Below are 15,769 nucleotides of genomic sequence, written 5' to 3'. Positions count from 1 at the left end.
TATTGTAAACAACCCCCAAGATTTGTGCTTGATTTAGAAGGTATTGTACTGGCCAAAAATAGGCCCCTCGAGCTTGGTGTCACTGGATCAACACATATTTTTTTCTTCCGGGAAAAAGATCCTTTAATTAGTTAAAGAAAAGCAGCCACAAAGGGCTAAGTACAACCATGAAGGGCTAAATACAAACTTGCCTCACATATGGGCGGGAAACAATTGATCATAAGGGAAAGAGATGCTTCTCCTCCAGTTGGCCGCTCTGTTGAGGAGAAGGCTAGGGGGGAGGGGGGTGGGGGGGACAACCACACAGGTGGTCTGTAATGCCAAATGGGGTCACCGCCTCTATCTGTGAGGAAAGGGCCAGGCCTCCAAAGTCTCAAGAAGGCTTCCCACTGCTGCCGCATGATGCGGTCTGAACCTCCCTGTAACTTCCCCCACAGATCGCGGAGAGTGTGAATGATATTAAGCCATATGCTCCTGATGGTCTTAGCCAGCAGAGTGTGGGTACCCTCGATGGCCTCGCTGCATCTAACACGCCAAATGTGCCAGGTTGCGATGCTACTCAAATCTCCCATCTCTGGCACGAGCTTGGCCGCCAATCACTTGTGGGAGGGATTGTGACTGGTACTGCTGCAATACGATGGTGAGAGACCTGAAGGGCTAGTCCTCCCCCATCCTCCTCATAAGCCCTGATCGCTCTAGCCTCTATGGCCCAAGCTACAGTGTCCCAAGTGATGATCCGGGTCGATGCCCTATCCATAGCGAAGATGCGGAGAATCTACTGCCAAATTTGCTGAGCCTTCGGGCAATCCCAAAGGCAATGTCACCAAGACTCCTTATGGTGGCCGCATCCCAGAAAAGCCGTTGACCGACCTCCAACTGCCAGCCAAGTACCGACCGCCAGACTCCTGTGTGCCATCAACCAAAGAAAGAGTGTGATCTTTCTAGGACGAAAGCTATCCCAAAGCCTCTTCCAGAAATCTAAAAGGAAGCGTTGTGATAGGCCATGTGACTGCCAATGTGCTGCTGTTGCCGGTGTGCCATCAACCTTAGGCATCTGGATCTTGCGGCCTAGCCACGCTGCATATGCAAAGAAAAGGAAATCTAGAGTCTCCTCTTGATCCACAGGCTCATGCCAAGTCCACTCTCCCGGGTCCCACTGTAGTCGCGTGAGAGGTCGGCACTCCGAAATCCATAGCCGCCAAAGTCTCTCCCTAGCCACCTTGGTCGGTGTTGGATCTATGTGCCATTCCTGTCCCCGAAAACCGATCACCCTCACCCTCTGCAAGGTGCAGCCTCTAAAATCCTCCAAGGGAAGCTCTGATCTCTCTAGTCTGCCTTGGGATCCAATAGAAAAAGTGAGCATACCACTGTCCTCATCTGCTCCGTGGACCGCCACGAGGATATTGTGTCTGGTAAACACTCCTAAACATAGTGGGGGGTCGGATATGGAATAGGCATTAGCCACTCCTGAGGGATAGCTGAGTCAATGTCGATGTTGAGCCTATCTCGACCCCGGATCCCTATCAGGCCTCGCTCCTACTCCTCCAGGGGCAACTCCATGTATGCAATCCAATCTCCAAGAGACCCGTGTTGGTCCCGTGCTCAAGGCTCTCCAAGATATGTGCGGTCGGCGGGCCCCTAGCATGTGGCCAAACTAAAGGCTGTCGGAGCCGCTCCTTTAAGGCAACAAGGACTATATGTCTGAGAGCTAGCTTGAGATGATCTCAAGCTCGAAGTAAACTGGCTGCAAACCTCTCCTCAAAAGCTGGGCTAAAACCACGGGCTCGCATCTTTGTGAAGATCCATCAGGTACTCTGCAACCACGGGCCCCCAAGGCTCGGAGTGCAGGTTGAGATCTAGGCCAATAAGAAATCCTTCTAGGGCTCACCACTGGGAAGGAGTCTTCTGACAATTAACTTGCCCAATAGGGCATGGCTCTGAATAACAGGATCAATGAGGCCAAGCCCCCCCTCTGCAACGTGGCTGAATGATCACTCACCACGTCACCTTGGCCCTGGTTGGCCTCCCATCACTTTTGACCCATAAGAAGTTCCAGATCAATCGCTCTACTTAGCCAATGCATGCACGAGAAAAGGCCTAGCATCAAGTGATGTACCACATGGTGGCTAGAAGTACCTGGTTCGCCACCACCACTCTACCTGCTAGGGAGAGCCTCGCCGAGCTCCAATATAAAAGCTTCTTCCGAATACTAAGAAGAAGCGAAGCGAGTTGCTGCTTGGGAGAGATATTAATGCCGACTTGGCAACCGAGATAGCGAACTACAGTGCCCCTCGGGATCCACTGGAATGCCTCAACTGGTCGCCAAGTCGAGGCGGATGCTGAACCTACCCAAAAACCACACAACATGTGCCAGTTGATCTGCGCTCCTGATGCGCGGCAGAAAATCTCAATTACCTTCACGAATCTTTGGAGATTCCCAACATCTCCTAAAAGGAAGGCTGCTGTGTCACATACAAACTCAACACACATTTTGTGAGTGTTGATCTTTCTAAAAGACTGTTTGATATAATTTTCTCTGCGCAAGTCATGTACATGATCAATCTTTATGTGGAATCTAGATGACCTTATTTTGATGAGAAACCATAAAGAGAAGATTCAACAAACGAAGGAGTTGTTGAGTTTCAAAGTTTCAAATATCGGACCTTGGGCTTATACATTTTGGTTTGACGATCGCGAAGAACCTCGTGTTCCACGCTCGCACAACAGCACATTAACGGTTAACCTTTCTTACGATCATGGGCTGGGCTGCCTTATGGGGTTGACGAGCTACTGTACAATTGTGTGCCAAACAGCAGCCGCCAGAATGCTTACGGAGAAGCTGCGGCCACGCATCTAGTAAGCTCAATAGCAGCAGCTTTAATTAAGCGCTCAAAAGCGAGTCGAATTTAGAGCTTTCGGGAGGTGGCAAAAGAGGAAGAGGTCGCCTTATAACAGGCTCCGCAAGTGGTCTCCGGGCGGCGGCACCACCACCAACGACGTCGGAAGAAATTCAAAAACAAAGAAAAAGAGCTTAAATTTGAGGTTGCCTCTCTTCTATTACAACCAAACCATACTACATGTGACAATTTCACTACTACCATAATAACTAAAATAATAGCATTCAATGTGATATTTCTTACGATCAATTGTAACTACAATGTGTAATAGCTTTTCTATCCATCGGTGCTTTAGAATCTTAAGCTCAACATGTGAGAAAATGAGGTTCTAACACAAAGTTTGCTTATCTTTGATGTGCTAGCAAGTAAATGTCAACATGATTGACCATCAAGCTAATGGATTCCTTAAGTGAAAAAAAACACTCATAGATATGAGATGTCTCTCCATCTCAACAATTGGACTAACAACTTTTGAGAACCTAAAGCACTAAATGACTTTGCGAGACCGTGCAATAGAAGAATTTCTATCAACTATAAATTGACCACTGTATTGATAAATTAGTTTATTGCAACTCTTGTTGAACATGATAATGTAGATCAAACCAAAGCATGCAACTAGAGTATAATTTTCACATTTGTGACTAGGTTATAGCTTTCAATCCAACTTATTGCCAAAGTGCTTGTTAATGGTTCCTATTGGAAATATGTACATCCATGGAAGGTGATACATTATTTTGTCTAGCCAATAAGGTGAATGAGACTCGTAACTCTTTTTTTTTTTGGTGATTTTTTTATATCAATCTTGTTAAAAGGGTATAGTGTAATCTGTTACAACCTTTTGATAGTGCAATTTTAGAAACATGGGTGTACTTGATTTTGGTGTTGACATTATGCCAATCATCACCAAATCTAGCGCTTTTTTTTTTGAAGGGGCTTAATGGATTATAAATCAGAACCGAAGTTCATATGGCAAATGGCCCAAGAATTAGATGTTAGTCTATGTGAAATTGAGTAAGCTAATGTGTGGCTACCAGGTTTTCTTAAATGAGTGAAGATTAACTTTTCTTTGATTTATCATACTACTAATAAGGACTTATATTTCTAAAGCTCAAGAGAGTATACATGTTAAATGGATGTGTTAAATGGGTGAGAAATTAATTTTTCTTTCATTTATCACACCAATAACGACATATTTCAAGAGAGCCATGTTTATCATGCTAATCCATGTGTTGGACTGAAGTGGGCCCTATGTTAAGTCAACAAGACTTTTGACATCAAGTAAACCTATGGGTTCACATGAGATAATTCGTGAAGACAACTTTGATTATGTAATACGACATGGTCAAGAGTTCAATCTTGGTAATAGAAAGTTGACTAGTCAAGATGGTGCACACTTCATCCTTTAAATAAACAAGAGGTGCAAGTTAAGTTTAATATCACTATAATTACATATAATTCATTCATACAATGGAGATGACGTAAAATAGCTATGGTATGTTGTAGCTAGTTTTTTTTCCCAGAAAAGAGACTTCTATTAAGTAAAATAAGATTAACCTTAAGGTAGGGAGATCTCAACCAATCGAGGTACTATGCTGCCATAAAATCCGTAAGACTGGAGGAGAATAAAATACCACGGTTCCACTCTCATAAATCTATTGCATTTTGTTAGTGCAGCCCTAGAAGATTCTTTTATGCGGGCCCAGGTGGCCAAAAGAGTGTGAATGATGTCACTCCATATATTGCAAATACATTGGGTGTCATAGACATGAATATCCTCAAAGGCCTCTGAGCATTTGGTCTTCCAAATATGCCATGCCGTGATACTAGCAATAATCTCCCAGGTGGTCTCAATACTCATTGAAGGTGGTGTATATCATAACTGAGAGATATCCTGAAGCAGATATCTCTCAATTATGCCCCTACAGACAAGTATAACAAGATCTGCTCCCTTGCCCTAAAAAAGAAGCTGTGGGCCAGACTGAGTCAGCTATGCACTAGAACATAAATAGGATCACTCCTCAATCTCCCACAAAGAGGCTATAGATACCCAAATCCTATGTGCTCTTCTCACTTTTCCATGAGCAATGATACTGTCTTGGATAGAACTGGTTATCTAGGACAAGAGGGGTCCACACCAAAATAGTTCTCCACTGGTTGGTGGATAACCCACCATGTAGAAGCAATCAGAAGTAGGATATTTGGCTCCTCCCACATGTGCCACGAGTCTCTCTCAGAATCTCCTCTAAATGGGAGGTGTTATGTAATACGCCTCCCAGTGAGGCTGAGAGTAGGAACTCCGTGGGACTGTCCAAGCATGAACAACCTAGCAATACACATAGTGTAGCTGAAGAAAGATATACTCCCCATGGGGTTAGTCACATCAGTCCAATCCCACTTGCTACGGTCCCAGTGTAGATATTTGATAGCGCACCCACCATATAGCCATAGATGATAGGCACTACGAAGCATGAGTAACTATCACGCGTGAGGGTCAGTATGTTAATCCAATTCAAGGGTTAACAAGATCTACCACCATTATCTTACATCAAGGAGTCACGATAGATACACTAAAGGGTCAACATTCATGATATGAAGCAATAGTGTCCAAAGCTACAACTTGGACGAGCGCCCGGTGTGACGGAGTATTTATGGCGATTCTTACTTCAAGAGCGTGTGGTAGCAAGATAAGAAGAAGTCTTAAGTGATGTACTTCATGGATATATTATGAGAGTAATCATTGTAATAACATTAGGTCTCTTATGAGCCTAAAGTGCCCGACAGGCCACAGTTTAAGTGAGTGTGAATACTTATGGCCATATACATAAGTGAATATCTTTCATAATACAACAGATTCTCCCATTGTGCAATTGAGTCTTGCTCTTGCTAATCCTCTTGCTAATCTCTCTCCAATGCATGCTAGTGAGTGTGTGTGAGTGAAGTGAGATGAGAGGAGGAATGAGTACCCGTAGTGCAACGCGCATTGAGCGTCAATTAACTTCAGCGCCATCAACAAAGCTTGTCCATTCTCCCCACACAAAGGTCTTCAACGCGATCACGACGACGCGATCGCCATCAGGAAGGGAGAGATGTTAACCCAATTCAAGAGTTAACAAGATCTACCACCATTATCTTACATCAAGGAGTCCCGATAGATACACCAAAGGGTCATACATTCAAGATATGAAGTAATAGTATCCAAAGCTACAACTGGACGGGCACCTGTAATGGTGTGACGGAGTATTTATGGCGATTCTTGCTTCAAAAACGCGTGGTAGCAAGATAGGATGAAGTCCTAAGTGATGTACTTCATGGATATATTATGAGAGTAGTCATTGCAATAGCATTAGGCCTCTTATGAGTTTAAAGTGTCCGGCCGGCCACAGTTTAAGTGAGTGTGAACACTTATGGCCATGTATATAAGTCTTTCATAATACAACAGACTCTCCCATTGTGCAATTGAGTCTTGCTCTTCCTCTAGCTAATCTCTCTTCCTAATGCATGCTAGTGAGTGTGTGTGAGTGAAGTGAGGTGAGAGGAGGGACGAGTACCCGTAATGCAGCGCGGCGGTGTGACAACGCTCGCGGGAGGTACGGTGGAATTGCTTCTCAAGGAGTTATAAAGCTTGGAGACCTCATTGGGAGAGCTATGATATTTCTCTAGTGATCCCTACTCTCAAGCCTCATTGGAAGAGCTATGATATTTCTCCAGTGATACAGCGCAGATATTGACACTCATACAGAAGGAGCCAGATCTCTCATTTCTTTTGGTTATTCTTACATGGTGGTCTCCCTATCAATCAGTGGAGATCGGTTTTCGGTGTAGCACCTTTCTGTTCTAGGTGTGGCAGATTCTGAGACTGTATAACATTGTTTATGGGAATGCAGCACTGCACAACAGATTTGGGATTCTGTAGCCCAACTTATGGGTAAATTGAGTGGTCGAGCCATGCGTGTGACTTGGGGGGCAGTTGCTTGGCTCTCCCAGTTCGGTCCATAGCTTTTTTATGAGGGTAGTGATACAGATTTTGCTATTTTCGTTTGTAGAGGTATTGCCCATCATGGTTTATAGCAGGATGTCCCTCATTCTGATTACACACCCCCCAGACACACGATTGACACCAGTTGGGAGATTGTTGCCAATATTACAGCATGGCAGATCTAGAGAGCTAGATGTACGGAGGCTATTGAGGGTGTCCAGATTTTTGGGTCTTCGTGCATTAGTACTATATGGGGTGATATCATTCATACTCTTATGGCTACTTGGGCTCGCATTCAGGGGCCCTCTCGTTCTGCGCAAGCAAAGCGCGTGATATTTATGCGAAAGTGGGACCATGGCATCTTCTTTTCCTCTAGTACCATAGGTCTTACATGGCATCATGATACTCCTCAGTAGTTGAAATCACCTTACATATTAGGGTGGTTCTATTCTTTTCCGGCTTATAGCTGTGACTGTTGTATGTTTTTTCATACTTAATAGAAGTCTCTCTCAGGAAAAAAAGAAAGAAGAAGCTTGGAGACCTCAAGGGTTACGAGCTCAGCCATTGGAAAGATCCTCATGACACTTTCAGTTCACCAGGTAATCTCTTGTTGGATGTGTTTCAAGGGGAGTTAGGGTGAGCCATAACACAGTATACCAATGCTTCCCAAAGCGATCCACCCCTCCCACCGGATGGATGACAGAGCGAGGTCACCTATACATCACATCTCTACATCCACCATCCAGACTATTAAATGGAATACGAGGTAAAGGAAAATGCTCAAAGTTTCTGCAACAATGTGAGTTTTTGCTAAAAGGAGAATGCTCAAAGGGGCAGCCATGTCATACGGAGCGAGAGTTTTGGAAGCACTCACCTCGACCTCAACAAGCAAGCACAGTGCTGTAAGTGTGGACAACCATGCTACCCAAGATTATTGGTATGGAGCAAGGAGGCAGCCCATAGCCCCATTCCAAGGTGGGCAAGGGACATCGCTGATCCAATCTTGAGAACATCCCATGCATGCGAGAGTACACTCTAAGAAGTCCCAATCCACACTGTCATAGACTCATAGGCTTTCTCAAAATCAAGTAACAAGATTGCCAACGGCTGTTTACTTGCCTTGGCCCACTCTATTGCCTCCCACAAGGAAATGTTATCAAAGATGCTTCTTCCTTGGAGGAATCCATTATGTGTGTCATGAGAATGACTATCAGTAACACTAGCTTGAACCTCATTATCACTACCATCAATAGTTGGAGGACCTAATTCTTCGCATTTACCACTTACTCTTGCAACATGCTTAGTGAGTCTAGGACCTACGCTAAACACATCCAACATCCTATCAAACACCTTTAGCACTCCACCTAACTGACTTTTAAAATTTGAATTACTTAAAATGATTAAAAGAACATATGACAACTACATCTAAATCATAATATATACTGAATTTAATGGTCATACCAGTTTGGTTTCAATCTTCAATCTTTCTTCCTCTTTCCTTATTAATTCCTGTTTTTTAAAAAAAAAACAAAAACTTTGGTAGCTTATACCATTGCAAAAGAAGTTAATGTATAAAGAGGTAAAGTTTTAGAGATGGGTAAGTTCAAAGTTCACTTTGAGTTCTTTCTCCTTGAAATAATTCTGATAAATCTCTAGCTTTATTTGAATGTTCTTATGGTCTTCCTGTGTTGATGATACAGAAAACAAAACATTTGTTACCACCAACCACACTAGCATGCAAATAGCAGCTTTATTCATGCGTTAGTACCTTTTCTTGAAAATCAAATAGAAGCTACATAAAGAAAGACTGGTATGACATACATTAAACACCAATACTAACAACTAAATAAAATGAGCTTGATGCAACTGACCAGTTGCCCTCCTGTTTTCATACTTTCATCAAATGTTTTCCCAAATAAGAAACTTCTATTGAGTATAACAAAACAAAGTAGGTATAGGAATGACTACCTAATGTAAACTATCTACATTACAACAGATCTTTGGATATACCAAATTACGGCATTTGGACTAACACTTCAATTGGCCTCTTGTGTCTAGGATCCAAAATCCAGCATCCAACAGATTAGCCCCCGTTAATGATAGCTCCTACAACAAAACAAACATGCCAAATGCTGCCCTAAAGCTGTAAAGATTTTTTCCTGTACCAAAGAGCTGCAGTGGAGCTGTACGGACTGAAAATTTCAGATATCCTAAAAGCCTAAAAACTGCTTTTGGGGGTTTTTATCACCCGAAAACCATTATAACAGGTTTTATATCAGTTTTCTTGCCAAAGAAAGAGCTTTTCCAAGGTTTTCTTCATCGACAAGGCTGTAGGAGTTGTGGAGATTACTCATGGGATGAGCGCGTTAACTTGGATTTGAACTTGGACTAAAACCTAGACTCGGACTTGGAACTTGGAATTGGACTTGGGTTTGGGCTTGGATTTGAATGTGGATTCATTGGACTTGGATCTCGATATTGGATTTGGTACTAGAGATTCTTTGGGTCATCCCCGTGGTGTGCTCGGCATCAAAGATCTTGTGCCTCGACACCGACTTTGACTTAGGGATTCTACATCGGCATATATTGATTGTATTGATCCTGGCCAGCATGCCCGTAGTTTGTTCTTGAATAAATTCAGGAAAGGGGGCGGGCTTGTTCCCTGCTCAGTGTGGTGTACTGTGCAAGATCCCTGTACCCTTCTCTCTCTCCCCTCTCTCTCTCTATCATTTATCTTTTGGATACGTGGTTGAGTCTATCACGGCATGCCCGCTAGGCTTACAGATCTATTTTCCGACATGGAAGGAGAACGTGAAAGAGGAGAAGAGGGGAGGGGAGGGCCCCTCCCCGCGCGGGCGGGGAGTGTGTGTTTAATTGGAGGAAAGGAAGGCGGCGCTCTTGAAAGCTCGAGAGGCAAGAGGTAACTGGGCTGTTTTCAGTGATGGGCAAGTTCGCAGTTGTGAGATGAGAAAAAAAACACCAACACCCCACATAGCATGACAGCTATGAGATGAGAAAAAAACCACCAGCACCCCACATAGCATGACAACTTGACACTTTTATTGAGGCTACAATTGGAATTTCCTCAAATCGTGCTCAAATCATCTGACATCCCCTTGACCAATGCTAGCCGTGTGGCCAATTAAAGCTCTAAGTTATAAACCCCTTTAGGGCTTTCACCTTAATCATTGAATTAATGCTCCTAGGCATCCCCGTAGGCCTTTCTAATGCACATTGTACTCCCCAACCATTGGCTTAGTCCTCTAGACTCCTAATTACGCACCTGTCGCTAGGGGAATCGCGTCATCACATGACATGTAACACTTGCTCCCCCTAAAAACATTTACGTCCTCATAGACAAAATTAGGGAATCTCTTTATTGAATTGCTTACCTTCTCCCAAGTTGAGCTTTCTTCTGACCTATCCTTCCACTTAACCAAAAATTAAAATTCTAACCCAGTATGGCCAGTATGTATGCTTTCTACATCTAGAATTTTTTTGGTTCATGTGTAAGACTAGGAAGTTCTATAAACTCAACAAGGGCTTCACCATCTACCATATTATTCTTGCTGCCCAGTTTTCTTCTCAAGCGACTAATACGAAACACGGGATGTACTCCAAGTAGTTTTAATTCATAAGCAACCTCACCAATCTTTCTAAGTAATGTGAAAGGACCACAATACCTAAAGATAGCTTGGGGCATTTGCCCATCTTTAGGTTTCAGAAGTTTCATGTACCTTCAAAAACACTTTATCATTTTTAGTAAGCTCCACCCTTCTTCGGTGTAGGTTCATATATATTTTCCCTCTAATATGAAACACGGGATGTACTTTACATCCTCCAGGTAGTTTTAATTCATAAGCAACCTCACCAATCTTTCTAAGTAATGTGAAAGGACCACAATACCTAGGAGATAGCTTGGGGCATTTTCCCATCTTAAGGTTTCATAAGTTTCATGTACCTTCAAAAACACTTCATCATCTCTAGTAAGCTCAACCCTTCTTCAGTGTAGGTTCACATATATTTTCCCTCTATCTTGACCTTTCTTAATGCTATCTTGAGCTGGCTTAACCATTTGGTTCATATCTTCACGAAATTCTTTGGTTGTTTGTCTATGCAGCTAGGGCAGCCAACAGCCAGGCAGCCCCTACACCAACCCCCAGGGGCAGCAACAACTCTGTGTAGAGCAGGCTGTATGCGCAGGAAAGCCCAGGGCAGCATGAGCAAGAAGGAAAGCAACGTGTGCAGGAAAATAACAGCCCGTCGGCAAGAGAAATCTTCATTGTTTATTTTTTAAAGCCGAAAACCAGGAGAGGAATAAACTAGCCCACATCTCCAAACTTATCACTAAGTTTGAGGGGTTTGGAGACCCCATACCTCATCTGTAAATAATATTCTATGAGCGGAGGGGTTTCCAGTCTCCTTTTTTCATCACCACTGGGATCTCATGGAAGGTAGCCTTAGAGCAGCCTTCAACGAGATTATGATTACGAGTGCCATGCCAGAGGGGCTTTCAGAGGGTCTCATACACTTGATTCCCAAAGAGAGTGGTGATAAATTGGAGATTTGGCAGTGGAGACCCATCACCCTCCTCGGGACCGCTTACAAGATTTTGACCAAGGCCATCAGCCGGATAGTTCAGCCCTTCCTCCCATACTTGATTGATGATACTCACACAGGTTTTCAGGATCGGAGCATTCTGGACATCATCTTCACTTTCTGGGGGGGCGACTGCTTCGGCTAGGATGCGCTAGCAAGAGCTCATTGTGCTCCTACTGAATTTTGAGAAAGTTTACGATAGAGTTGATTGGGGATTTCTAGAGGCGACGATGAGCCGGATGGGATTCCTGGAGCAGTGGATCTTGGTGTTCCCGGACTTTACTCAGCCTCTCACAGTTAGGTTCTCATTTAGGGAGCCAGAAGTGACAGATTTCCCCTTTCTCACTCGGTCAAGCAGGGTTGTCCTCTTGCACCATATCTCCTTCTATTTATTCCGAGGCCATGAGCAGTTTTCTCTCCGCTTAGGAGATTCATTTTTAGGGATTGCATCTCCCCATATGTGCACAGGAGGAATTGCTAGACTCAGAGTTCACAAATGACACAACAACATACTTATCAAGAGACATGGGGAATCTTCATAGATTTGTAGAGGCGATAGAGATCTTATGTCGCACATTAGGAGCGTAGATCAACTGACACAAGTCATGTAGATTTTGGGTTGGCTCTCCACCTGCCCCAACTTGGCGTCCAGTTGAGGCTTTCCAGTGAATCCCGAGGGGCACACTAGTCCATTATCTTGGATGCCAGGTGGGCATCGATATCTCCCCAGAGCAGCAATTAGCCCCTCTTCTTCTAAGCATTTGGAAGAAGCTTCTATATTGGAGTTCAGCGAGCTTTACTTAGCCGCCCGTGTGGTGGTGGCCAACCAGGTTCTTCTTGCCACCATGTGGTATATTACTTCTTGCTGGGTCTTCTCACAGACTTGCATTGGTCAAGTTCCGCGGTTGATCTGCAACTTCCTGTGGGCTAGCAGTGACAGGAGGCCTGCCCGGGCCAAGGTGGCCTCGATAGTGATCATAGAGGCGTACCACAGAGGGGGCCTGGGGGCATCATCTACCCCACCATTCAGAGTCATACCCTTCTAGGCAAGTTGATTGTTAGAGGACTTCTTCCAGGTGGCGAGCCATGAAAGGATTTCCTCTAAGCCAAGATATCCGCCCATACATCAAGTTTGGGGACCCTTGGTCGCAGAGTACTAGATGGATCTTCACGGAGATGCAGGCCCATGGCTTTAGCCTAGCTTTTGTGGATAGATTTGCAAATAGTTTATTACAAGCTTGGGATCACTGAAACTGATCCCGTCAAGTGGGAAAGACTCCGTTGGACACCCACACGCTTAATAGCACAACTTTAAAACCACAAATTTGAAATGGACAACTTAATACAACTTGAAATTAAATGAAATGAAATGGAAAAATGGACGCCAGCACTGGGGCTGGAACGGGCCGACCCCCCCCTCAATATATGATATATTTATTGGGAGTATTTAATAAATACAATGCTCCATGGGTTCCAAGAACCAGATAATGTCCATGTATATATGAAAACAGTACCAAACAAATAGGCTCGAATTTCGATGTAGAAGCTCGAAGCAGAACGACCACTAGTGTGGTCCAATCGCTACGGTCCTGTGCTTTCACTGGACTCCGCGGAGAGCGCCTCACTGGTGTTCCGAGACCACGCATAAACAGGCGCTCTCGTACTAACGCCCGGCTCTCCCGATCTCAGCACCTTTGGGACCGAGGTTTGCCAATATAGCTTGGACAACCCGGCACCGAACGGGTGTTGGCTGAGCGGGATGAATCCTTTATCAGATTTAAACATAAAATACTTTACTCAAATCTGAAAATCACTTACTTGTAGATGGCTGATAGAAAACCCATACTCGTGGTGTTTGTGTAGAAGATGAAGCCACCCTTGTTGAAGAAACAGTTGCCTTGTGGTGAACCACCAAGACAAGAATCACCGCAAAAGACCACCACCGCCTGCTGTGAGAGAAGGAGCACAACTTACTGGTGGTGGACAATGTCCTAGAAGCAAGAGGCCACTTGTTGGTGATGCACACGCAGCCTGTGAGTGATGGACACACAGCCAGTTGCTTTGGTGGGCTGCGTAGAAGGAAGGGGATGCAGTCGCCTGAGGGTAGAGGGCTGCTGGCTGGAGAACAGGTGGTAGGCAGCCCTGCTGATTGACCAGCGCAGCCACCAGCTGGTTGCTTTGGTAGTGGGCAGCCCTACTGAATGACCAGCACAACCACCAGCCGCCTGAAGCAGAAGCGCCTGGCTGCAGTCTGATTGGGGCAGAAACGTGGCCTTCCACCTGCAGCCAGTGATGATGCAGCCGCCTAGATGAGAGCAGCCACAGCAGTGTCTTGTGGAGGTGGCCCACGTCTGAGAGCAGTGGAGAAAAGCAGCGCAGCCTGTAGGAGCAGCAGTACATCAGCCGCCTGGTAGGGAAGGGACAAGCAACCGTACAGCAGCATGCACAGCTTGTATGGAGGAGGCAGCAGCGAAGAGGTGGTCGCCGGTTCCTTCACGCAAGCAAGTTGATCGCCGGATGATCTCACGTCAAAGGGTGAAAGCGATGTTGTTGTACGCTTGATGGAGAGAGCTTTTTTTAATAAAATTAATGTGGAGTTAACTTTGTGATACCCACGTTTGCATGTGGGTGGGGAGTTTGGGTAGGTGCCCATGCCCACCCCCACACTCAATTAAGTGGGGCTCCCCACCTTGGCCCCTAAGTGGGTGCCCAAAGGGGGTGCCCACATTTAAGTGAATGTGAACGCCTAACCTTATAAATTAAAGGGTTAGAATATAAAACATTAAAACAACAAGTGCGACATACTTACCACCTGTTCACATGCACCAAAACTCGTCAGAATACAGGGTAGACTTCACGACTCACTGGCAGGCGTCCCCGCTCAGTAAGTAACACGTCAAGCAGGCAACCACACAAATACATGTCATGCGAAAACAGTTTCAAACATGCAAAATATGTGTGCATGTGCAAATAGTAACATGGACATATCTCCCGTTCATGGAACAAGTACAAAATATCTGTCGGCACAAAACTGGCACGACATAAAAAACATAAAAACCTGGTCTTCCTATGGAGTGACAGTCCCATAGGTAAGACACAGTTCCAGGCACGAGTCTCCCTATGGTGTGACAGTCCCATAGGCAAAACACGGCACGAATACTGGCTCTTCCATGGCGTGACAGTCCCATGGGTCGAACACAGTCCAGGTCATACACGGGTGGCACTGGTCTGGCTCCCGTCCATACGACACCATCCTGCTAACACACGAGTGGCACCAGTCTGGCTCCCGTCCATGTCAGCAAAATACTGGCCTCTTCACACGAGACACCAGCCTGGCCTCAAGTGAACGAGACGCAAAAACTGGAGATGAACCAAATGGTCGGCCAATTGGTGACATCCCCCCGGGCTTCTAAAGAGTTGACCTCAACTGAAAAGCCTCAAGATATGCCTGCAACAATTGCGGGTAATCTGCAAAATAATCCTCATTTACCCATTTGGCATCAATAGGCAAATAATTCTTAAACTTCACAAGGTATCTCCTGGAAAGCTTTCCTGCAGGTAGCTTTCTCTCCTTGTGAAAAACAATCTGTTCTGGCTGGAGGATCTCCTCAAGCTCGTCAATCTCTGGCGGATCTTCTGTGACAGGCTCATTAGGATCTGGCCCCACATATTTCCGAAATAGACTCACATGAAAAGCATTGTGAATCTTCCAATGACTAGGTAAAGCAAGCCTGTAGGACACTTCATTGATTTTGTGAATCACCTTGAAGGGTCCATAATAGCGAGGAGAAAGCTTAGGATATGATCCTTCTCGTCCTGGCCTCTTCCGAAGCCTAGCCTTCTCAAATTTCAGCAATACCCAATCACCTTCTTTGACTTCCATGTCCCTTCTATGCTTGTCAGCAGCCATTTTATGCTTATCCTGAGATCTTGCAATGGCTGTCCGCACCTGACCAAAGGCAACATCTAAGTCACGAACATATTCATCAGCTGCAAAAATCTCATCCTTAGTACGAAGGATGGGTGGCAATACCACTCTGCTATAAATAATCTCAAACGGAGCCTTTCCTGTGGAAGCATGGATCGTATTGTTGTAGGCAAACTCAACAAGTGGAAGATACTTCTCCCATGCACTCTTTTGATCTGCCACATAACATTTCAATAAATCCAAGACAGCTGAATTTGCAGCTTCACTTTGGCCATCCGTTTGGGGATGATAAGCTGATGAAAACTCAAGCTTAGTACCAATATTATCAAATAAAGCCCTCCAAAATAGGCTTGTAGTCCTGGGATCTCT

General features: G+C 44.8%; 1 protein-coding gene across 14 annotated transcripts in view; it reads right to left on the bottom strand.

Moving 5' to 3' along the window:
- Nucleotides 1-15,769, bottom strand: part of LOC147606314 (dynein regulatory complex protein 10-like) — a 135,266-nt gene that overhangs the window by 20,450 nt on the left and 99,047 nt on the right. For 10 of the 14 annotated variants that reach the window (XM_086791966.1, XM_086791977.1, XM_086791973.1 and 7 more), the window contains 2 exons: nt 8,488-8,556; nt 8,335-8,382 (listed from right to left, as the gene is read on the bottom strand). In XM_086791966.1, the coding sequence (XP_086648092.1) occupies nt 8,335-8,382; nt 8,488-8,556 (117 nt within the window). The remainder of the gene's footprint in view (nt 1-8,334; nt 8,383-8,487; nt 8,557-15,769) is intronic. The other 4 variants (XM_086791968.1, XM_086791971.1, XM_086791975.1 and 1 more) reach the window with 2 other exon arrangements.

Source organism: Cibotium barometz, chromosome 57 (genome assembly GCF_041138505.1).
Source record: "Cibotium barometz isolate CiBa-2024 chromosome 57, ASM4113850v1, whole genome shotgun sequence".
Taxonomy (NCBI): domain Eukaryota; kingdom Viridiplantae; phylum Streptophyta; class Polypodiopsida; order Cyatheales; family Cibotiaceae; genus Cibotium; species Cibotium barometz.
The sequence above is the reverse complement of the archived record's forward strand: the minus strand, read 5'-3'. Positions and strand labels throughout refer to the sequence as shown.